Source organism: Octodon degus, unplaced genomic scaffold, assembly GCF_000260255.1.
Source record: "Octodon degus isolate 3935 unplaced genomic scaffold, OctDeg1.0 scaffold00102, whole genome shotgun sequence".
In the NCBI taxonomy this organism is placed as follows: domain Eukaryota; kingdom Metazoa; phylum Chordata; class Mammalia; order Rodentia; family Octodontidae; genus Octodon; species Octodon degus.
The window spans coordinates 8,037,891-8,048,241 of NW_004524678.1; the positions used below are offsets into that span (position 1 = coordinate 8,037,891).

The 10,351-nt window shown below is 36.9% G+C and overlaps 1 protein-coding gene across 2 annotated transcripts in view; it reads left to right on the plus strand.

The window, feature by feature from the left end:
- Mdga2 (MAM domain containing glycosylphosphatidylinositol anchor 2) overlaps positions 1–10,351 on the plus strand; it is an 883,696-nt gene that overhangs the window by 638,157 nt on the left and 235,188 nt on the right. For both annotated transcript variants that reach the window (XM_004638774.2, XM_004638776.2), the window contains exon 7: positions 4,875–5,204. In XM_004638774.2, coding sequence (XP_004638831.1) covers positions 4,875–5,204 — 330 coding nt within the window. The remainder of the gene's footprint in view (positions 1–4,874; positions 5,205–10,351) is intronic.

Consider the following 10,351-nt stretch of genomic DNA (forward strand, 5'->3'; position numbering starts at 1 on the left):
TGTGCTCTCTGTCCCATTTCCCTCATTGTGTATTGGAATGCTGGATTATAAAACAAACCCAAAGATAACACTGGACATATCAGACAGATTGGAAACAAATGACATCTGTCATATTAAACCTGTGAAATGCGGATGTTAATTAAACTCAATGAAATTTTTGAGTACAAAGCCTAACATGGAAACATGTTTAGGATTTGGGGAGCATAGAGAAATGTGCTCCTTCAAGATGTTCATAACTGCCATAAGGAGATAGATGCTTAATTGTACTTGGGAAGATTATGTACAGGATCACCTACTACCTTTCAATTTGCTTTCCTGATATAATCCATTTCTAGCTGCTTATTCAGTTGGCATCTGGCAGGACTGGGGAGCACTTCTTTTCCCATACAATTTCTTTTTTAGCAGAAGATAAAGGAATAGAACATCATTTTTTAAATTTATCTGATTATGTTATTAATGATTTCTAGACCCATTCCTCTCAGCAACAATTTGTAAGGTTTTCATTTTCAGAACTCTATTGTTTATAAGACAGGCTACATCTGCCAAGTGTTTTCACTTAATTATCACCCTAGAGTAGTAAGTAGTGGATTATTTTGTGTCTCATGATTCTTCTGAAACTGATCTTTAGCAAAACTCCAAAACTGGCTGCCAGATATTTCTTATTTCCAAAGACATACTTTTTCATTAAAGAGGAAAACACTGTTGTCTACTTTGCTTTTGTTCTGTTTGAAAATTTTATTTTGAGACTGTATGTGGTGCGTACTTCCCCGTGCATTCTATAAAGTCTTGTATTTCATAGTTTGAAGTCTACAGCTTCTGTTAAGATATAGTCTCACCCGAGACTGGGTGTAGTGGTGCGTGCCTGTAATCCCAGCACTTGGGAGGCTGTGAACAGGAGGATCACTATGAGTCCAGTCTGGTAGTGAGACCCTGAACACGCTGTAGACCCTTCCCTAAAAAATAAAAAAAAAAATAAAAAAAGATATAGTCTTACCCACCCCATGGAAACCACAAACTTCGACTTCTCCCTGTTCAAACTCTGTGTATCAAGCCTAAGTCTGAAAGTCCATTTAGTTCTAAACAGCAGAAGTCTGCCTTAAAACAGTCACATTTTTAAGCAAAAATCTACTTTTGTCTCCAAGGAAATGGCAGCAGCAAATAATATCCACAACTTTGCACATGTTTTCTTTCATTCCCAGAGCATCCTTGTGTATCCCAAATTAAGGAGACTTCAGTAAAAGTGGATTTAGACTGGGCTCACAGGTACCCATCAAAATGTATGTGGTCCACCTGTGTTTTCCATTCTCACAAGACTGAAAAAGGGAGACTATGGTTGCATTGCATTGTGTACAGGTTGATTATGCAGACAGAGGCTTAGCTTCATGCCAACCTTTTACAAGTGCTGTGGTATGAAACAAGTGCCTTCTGAGATTCATCCATCACAATTTATGATACATTAAGCCAAATGTAATGTTCCCTCATGCTAATGTTAGGGGATTTTCAATATTCAGGCTAAGCAATTACATTTGGGGAAAGGGATTTCTCTTTTCTTTTTCCAAAGAATGTGTTTAGTTCTATAGAGTCTCTTTAAGTCTATTGGACCCCTGTTATACTATAGTTCTAATCACAGATTGATTTTGAGTTTGAAATCTTAACTGGTAGCAGGAAATGACTTTAAATTAACATTGCATGAACTACTGCTATAAATTGTTATCTGAAAAAAGAGTGTTTAATTATAAACGAAGGAACCTACTTCCAGGCTGATTAACTATATTAAACACTACATTTTCAGACCTCAAACACAATTGTTAATAAGCTATTTCTCCCAAAGGTCTCCGAGGGAGCTTAATACTATCACCTCATATTTTTTATAAATGACACACTTGACCCATAAAAATTAGATTGCCCATCTTGGACTACATCGAGGGAAAAACTGAATTAAGTTACAAATTCTCATGTACCCATGCCTAATTTACAGAGCTATGTTTTACTTTTATGGACAATTGAAGTGAGAAAACCACTGACACACTATTATTTTCTTTATAATGTTTCCATTTGGAACACATAATTCTTATCTTTCAGGGCTAATATAAACATACACAGTGATATAACTGGCCAGTCAAATGATTAAAGCTATGTGTTCTGATATTTTATAACTTAAGTCCAATTAACAAACATACAGAGCCTTCTTTTTCTCTTTAGAATTATGCCATTGAGAAAATCACATGATTGACTAGGAGAAATCATAGAATTGTTGAGTACCAAAATGAACAATTTCTTTTCTATAGAATTAATTTTAGTTAATTTTAAAATCACATTTGTTTATATTGCCTTTGGTCAAATACTGTAAATAGCTATCATATTTAATCATTATTACAAGTATATTACCTTATTTTTTTTTACTTTGGGTTTTGCATGTTATTTTTCATGAATAAAGGTCCAAAACACATAAAGTGGATGTCGAGCTCACTTTTTAAAATATCAGTAGACTTTGAATTATTTAGTAGTTTAAATCTGATGTGGCGGATAAGGCTGCAATTTTTTAACATCAGTATCATGTTAATAGTGAGTGTAGAAATCATAGAACTACAAAATGTTAGTCACTTAGTAAGTATTAATCACATCAAGTTTTTAATTGTGTTTGTATATTGCAAACAACATTATAATGAAATTATGCTAAAGATTTCAATATGTACCCTCATAATAATAACAAAATTATTCATAAATTAATATGTAGAGTTTTAAATTGTTCAAATTTATGACTTTGGTGTAAAAATTCCATTTAGATTTATCATTTCTCTTTCAAGATGAGAAAAATTATCAGAAAAGAAGTTCTTATTTAATCAATGGTATAGTAATAACAAAAGTAAACGTTCTTAAGACACTATTTTCTTAGATTTATTTAAAAAAGAAAAGGGTATTTATGTTTCTATAACTCATTTTGTGCTATAGATTTACAATTATATTTGAGATGTGTGAATGCAGTTTTATTTATCAAACATGGTAGCCAAATAGGGACATCTCCCTCCCACTTTTCCTTTTGGGATACACATGAAATCATACTTTAGTGCCTGTGCTGATATAAATAAGTAACTTCTGGCAATAAGATAACACAATTTATCCTAGTTTTGTCCTGTGGTAAGCTTCTTATAATGATATCATTGGGAATAAGTACAATTTAGAAGCTTCATTTATTATGGGCAGCATAACAGTAGTATTAAAATGTGATACATTTGTTTTCTGGTGTTTTCATTAAGATTGAAGATTAGTACATTTTCTAAATAAAAAGTTGGAGTGTTCTTTTCTGTAATTTGGACTTCTTCCAGCATTTAAACCATTTCATCACAATGTTGTGTGTAGCTTCTCTGTATGTGAGTGTCCAGTATTTAGTGAATGAATTGGACTGTAATCTATTTGTATCCAAATTGCTGCATAGGAGGGCATTGGCTGTCTGTTTTGTTCATCTCATCTAATCAGTGTCTAATCCAGCACCTAGTCCAGAAAGGGGCATCTAGGCACACGTCTTAACTTAAAAGAAAAATACAAGCATTGTGTGTTCAATGTTTGTTCTCTCTCCTCACAAGGACACAGATAAGAAATCAGTTGAAAGTATTTGAGGGTAAAGAACAATTGTTTTTAGGATTTGAAAATGTATTCATCTTAATCCGTTGTATAGATGGCTCTGAAGTTCATGGTTGTCCTCCTTTCCGAACTGAGGACAATCTGGTTAAATTGAGGAGAGGTTATCCAGCAGTTAGTAGGTCTCTTGTTTGCAGGTCTCTAAGTTCACATCCTTTTTGGCAGCATCATTATGTAGGGAGGTTGAATGACAAAAGTGATCCGGTCATTGCTTTATTTTGGTAATTATGTTTCACTGCATCTACTATGGTTCATCACTTAAAGATAGTGACATCAAAGGAAATGCAGAGGATGTTGAAAAACAGAAAATATTATGTCTATAACCCAGTAATAGAAGAACACAAACATTATTCTATACTGAGCCCCACTGTTATTCAAAGTCCGGGCCCTAGGAAGCCTGTGGCTCTCCCAGCAGCTTTCTGGTGGCCATTACTGCTTTTCGTAGCTGTGAACACCGCTCTGAGACTTAGACCCAGAATGCACTGCTATAAAGATTCAAACACGACATTTGTTCCAAGCCATCTGCCGTCTGCCGGCCAGATTCTTCTAGTCCTGCGCATGCGAGAGCCAGCAAGCTGTTTTAACTGGAAACATCTATGTGTGGTGGAATGATGCAGTTCACAGCATTTTAAAAACACTTTTGCTCCTCAGTTTAGCTTATTTCTAATTCTGAAATGCCCTGTGAATGTGAGCCAAATTAATTCTGACTGAGATGTTGTGGTCAGGAGCTAGACACAACTGTTTGGAATTTTGTTGGTTTGTTTACTATAACATTTGTGCAATATTCGAGTTGTTTGGGAAATTATGGAGTAGTTAGAAGAATGGTGGAGGGAAAATACAAGGCTAAATGGTCCACATTATTGCTTTCAACTTTAATTCCATATAAGAATACATAAACTGATTCCATCATTTGTTCAAAATCAATGTTAATAATGTTTAAGTGTAGTGTAGCATATAGACGTTAAGTGTTATTTTTTGTACTACTGGAAAATATTTCTCAATTTATGAAAAAAACTATGGCTACAGTCTTGAATTGATTTGGGATCTTAGATAATTTCTGGATTACCTAAATAAGGCTTTCTGGTATGCATACTGCTAAGAAATAGCAGAGGAGCTTGTGCAAGTTATTTTTTGCTTCACACTATTTTAGCTCCTTCAGAGTAGTTGCCTCCGGTGACTGAATCCCTAATGTTATCAGAGTAATACTAACTCTTTGTGAAATTTTTGTGTTTTAGCATTAAAAAAAGGACGGTTTTGGATCACCCCAGACCCTTATCACAAAGACGACAACATCCAGATCGGGCGAGAGGTGAAAATATCCTGCCAGGTAGAAGCTGTCCCTTCTGAGGAGCTAACCTTCAGCTGGTTTAAAAATGGCCGACCGTTAAGAAGTTCTGAGAGGATGGTGATTACCCAGACTGATCCCGATATCTCCCCTGGAACCACCAACTTGGATATCATTGATTTAAAATTCACGGATTTTGGGACCTATACGTGTGTAGCCTCTCTGAAGGGAGGAGGAATTTCTGACATCAGTATTGATGTTAATATTTCCAGCAGCACAGGTAAGCGTCATATTTCTGATGTAGAACATGTTCACATTTAGAATAAGTTCTTTACATTTAGCAAAACAATAGTCTTGGTCAAGCAAAGTATAGTTTCTGAATGCTCAGTGAAAATCAGCTTAAGAGGTATTGTTGCTTCTCTTTTGGCTTAGATTTGTATGAGATTTTACAGAAACTATACAAATAAAAATAATAGCACTGACAGGGACAAGTATGTATTTGTAGGCCTCTAGATTAAATGATATTGTCTAAAAAGTTTTATATAGAGCTTCAAATGATATTAATAAACAACGAATGCTTAAAGGATCTAGACATTTTTAAAGAGATGATCCCATTCTTTAAAAAAAAGTCCTGAGCATTAATTTAAGAATATTTAGGGGCTGGTGAGATGGCTCAGTGGTCTAAAGCACCTACTTAGAACAAGCTCAGCAAAGCACAGGGACCACGGTTCAATCCCCCAGCACCACATGCCAGACAGCCCCGCCCCCTGGTGGGCTGAGCTGGCCACACACACACACACACACACACACACACACACAAATAAATAAATGTTAAAAAAAGAATATTTAAATAAAAGTTATAAAAACAATAAAAAGTTATAAAAACAATACTGTCCAAAACCAATAATAAAGGTGTTCAAGTTGTAATCACAATGGACTTTTGGAGAATAGCATGGTGAAATATCTTCACCATGAAAATAATTAAATGGAAAAGTAGGATGGGGTGAAATTCATTCTCTAAAAAATAAAAACATCCTCTCCGTTTTGTCCTGCTTAAGTGTGCATGTGTAGGTCAGGAGCACAGTGGTCACTTGCATGGGGAGAATACATGAGATTAGTGCTCACGGTGCTTTAAAGCCCTGTAATTCTGCGAAGTACAATCGATACATAGCCAGAGAATTCCAAAGTAGCTGTGTTTGCTCTGTAGCAAGTTACCAGAGCGAATTTTAATTGAAGACTCTTATGTAGTGCTAGGTCAATAATATATACTGAAAATATAGCTTGCAATTGTAGGAGGGATTTTTTTTTTTTTAATGAATGAATGTGTAACTGTTGGCATTTCTTTCCCATTTAGGAAGCACTTGACTTTCATGCTGTCATTCCCCTGTGACTTGGTGCCTTTCTGCGGCTCCAAATCACAGTGCACACGGGATTGATTTCATTTCTTGAGGAACACAGGTTTATACTTCAAGGCACCAAATGCGCTTACTTGTTACTATTCTACTTTCTAACAGACATTCAATTTTTATCTGCTATAATTAATAAGAAACGAATTAAGGAGGATAAAAATTGGATGTGTTTGGACATTCTTTTTTCTGGGTTACAAAAAGCCTACCTTTTCAAAAAAAATCTAACTAATTTTTACTTATTGGTGGTAGTTTTAGCAAATGGATTCATTGACGATATGACTGTTCACACGCAATTATCATTCATTTATGTATCCATTCAACCAAAATATCTACTGGTTACCTACATCAGCGTGCCAAATGACACTATATTGGCATTCACTCATACTTCCTACAAGAATAAGAACAATTTAGGAAGGTCCATGCTCATTTGTTCTTGTATCCTGAAAGACACTGTTCGAGGATTATAATCCTAAGTGTCATCTGGTTTTGTTTGGTTGTCTGGTTTTGTTCAACTATTCTCTTTCAGAAGCAGTGACAGAAAATCCAGTTACAAAGGATCAATTCTGCTACCTAAAAAGATTCCAACATGATTCTTAAGCTTTAAACAAAAACCAGATTTCAGAGAGAAGAAAAGAAAGTTATGCAAGTACCTTTCTGACAAACACAAGGTCAGGAGTTCAATTCTTGGTATGGAAAGCAAGAGAGGAGTACTATAAAATTATTCCTAGGATGAGAATGCATTTTTAAATATGCTGGTCATAGTTTCATCTTAAGACTCTGCATTGTGCATGACAAAATAAAGAAAATCACCACTATTGATTTAATTATTTTATTTTATTATTTTTTAATGTATTTAGTACAGGATCTACAGGGTCTCACTACACAGATCAGACCTGCTGTGATCCTCCTGTCTTCAGCCTCCAATGCGCTAGGATTACAGGCCTGCGCCACCACTCCCAGTCTCAGTTGCCATCTCAGTGCACCCTGGGATGGGGCCAGCAGGGAAGGCTGGGGATTGAATCCCCCGTCCCTATGCCTGCATAAGCAGGTGCTTTAGTCCGCTGAGCTATACCACCACTATTGATTTATGAAATTCAAAGTTTCCAAAAGGAAAACCTAAGATTATCGGAGAGCAGATTTCACTCAAGAAGTGTCTCAGTAGTAAAAGATCACTTGCAATGTTGTGATGATTGTATTTTCTTAACAGTCATCACTTTGCCTGGCTACCAATGGTAATAGCCCCAAATACTAAGTGCATTGTATTTCTTTTTGTGTGTGCGTGCCAGGATCTAACTCAGGACCTTGTACACATCAGGCCAGCGCTTATGCCACTGAGCTAACTCCCCACCCTATTCCAGGAGATCCTCATTTACTGTAGACAGACCTTTTCCTCCTTACAGACCTCCATGAATTCTGAGATTTTGAGTTTTTGTCTGTATTGCATATTGTCATCTCAGCATGTGGGACAGCACTTGACACATACTAGGTTACACAAAATAATTATTTAAAAGAATTGATCTAGGGGCTAGGGAGATGGCTCAGTAGAACAAACGCTTCCCTGGCAAGCAGAAGGGTCTGAGTTCAATCCCCGGTTCCGCAAAAAAAAAAAAAAAGAATTGATCTAGTTTATGCACACAGGCCTTTGGAGGTCAGCATTTGTCATTATATTACTTCTTTTATCTTGACATTTGTTGTCACTCTTGTTTTTTTAAGTATAATTCCCTACAGACATTAAGAAAACTTATCATTAGATAAATCTATACTATGACTTTATGTACTGTCCCTCCCAGGGCAAGACTGGCTCACTAAATTTTGGTATCCAAAAATAAAATAAAATTCTGGGTCCACTGTTCAAAAGCTATTAAGAAGCTCACAATGGGAGCATCAGAACATTAAGCCAAGCTTAGGCCCCTAAAGTTGAGTGCACGGCTGGAGATGCCCATGAGGCTAGCCCATCCAGGAAAATTGATTTGGAGAGAGGGGCTTGGAGAAGCTAATGCTTAAGTAAAGGGTGAGTCGCCGAGGGCCGTGATGCGTCCAGCCTTCATGTGGAATCTCACTTTGATGTTCCCCTTCCCTCTGGATCTGCGGTACCAAGACTTTCATGATTCATCCAACTTTAATGACTTTTATTTCCATCTAGCAGAAGGCCTCGCTTATAGCACTGCTTTAGTATAAAGATAAACATGGTAGAGATTGAACAATGAGAATTAATAAGCTAAATTGCAAAGGAAACTCCTGGACTCTATTAACATTGTAAGTCCCAGGATGCAGAGGACATCCTTACAAAGGGACTGAGTGAATCAAAGAGAATGATGCAGCTAGGAAGAAGTAAGTACACAAGCAGAGACCTGTTACCTTGTTTTTTTTTGTTTTTTTTTTTTTTGCTTTGTTTTTTTTTTGTTTGTTTGTTTGTTTTTACTATACTGGGGATTGATTGAATTCAGGACTTTGTGCTGCCAGGCAACCTTCTTGATTTTGATAGTTGTATTATTATTTTAGGAGATTTAACAAGGAATAGTCAGTGATTTTCTTGCATGGTAAGCATTTTCTTCATGTTAAATATAAGCAATTTTGCTCTTAAATATAAATATTTTTAAAATGTATTAGTCTTTTGTTTTTCACATATAGTGTTACCTAATCAGCCATTACTGTGTCTTAAGAGAAATACTTAATATGTTAATATGAGGCTTTGTTAACAGAGCACACTTTTGCCTAATACAGGAAATCACTTTGCTTATCCCAGTGCCACATCACATGACCCTTAAATCATAGTTTACAGCATTGTTGATGTTTTTCAAAGGTAATGATGGAATTTTAGGAAACCTTGGTGAAGCCACATATATGCTTTGGAGTTTGCTTCTGCATTTGATTGAATTATAACAACTGTAACCTGTAGGTTCACAGAGGATCTTACTTTAATTTTAGTGTCATGTTAAGAACATTTTTCCTCCTGATTGCTGCAAATGTTGTTTTGCCAACATAAACTTATGTGTTTTTAAAGTTTCTTTTTCAGTTATTTCCAAGTATCAAGTTTGTTACATCTCCTGCGGGTAGATTTTTATTTTTATCTAGGGCTCATTAAAAGAATTAGAGATGTAAGTACAAGCTGGGTGGTACAAGCCTGAAAGCCCAGCACTCAGGAGGCTGAGGCAGGAGAAACATTGTGAGTCAGAAACCACCTGGGCTACAAAGTGAGCTCAAGGCCAGCCTGAACTGCAAGGCGAGAGCCCGTCCCAAAAGACCAAAAAAAAAAAAACCTTTAGAGACATAAGTATGGAAAGAGAAAGAAAATCACATTATTGGAAAAGAGAGAAATAAGGAGGTAGACAGCTGCCTTGTCCAAGCGAGGGATCCTTGAGCTGGGACCAGGCGGGAGGGCTGTCTGTGTTCTCAGCGCCTTTTGCTCTGAGTCAACGATTTGGCCGTTTCCCTGTCCACTGCGCATGTGCACATTCTTCATAAGCACTTCTGCGGTGCCTTCGCCTGCCCGGGGCTTGTCTTGAGAGATTTACCATACAGCCTGCAGTCAAGACCAAGCTAACAACAGAAAATGCAGCTCAATTTAGTGAATTAATAGGGCTGATAGAATAACAAAATAGATGGACAGAGACAGGTGTGTGAATGTATAGGCATTAGTGAATGTTCTATGCACTTTTTGTCATCTAGTCTTCCTCCCCACTTTATTTCTTTTTGTGTTGAACTGGCACTGGAGAAGGAGGGAACTGAGCCTTGGCATGAAGTGGGCAAGTCAGGCTATCTCTCAGTTCTGTTTCTCTCTCTCTCTCTCTCTTCCCTCTCTCTGTCTCTGTCTCTCTCTCCCCTCTTTGTCTCTGTATCTGTCTCTGTCTCTCCCTTCTTTGTCTCTCTGTCTTTGTCTCTTTCTCTGTCTCTCTCTCCTTCTCTCCCTCTCTCCCCCTTCTGTCTCTCTGTCTCTGTCTCCCTGTTTTTCTCTCCCTCTTTCTCTCTCTCCCCCTCGTCTCTTTGTCTTTGCTTCTGTCTGTCTGTCTGTCTGTCT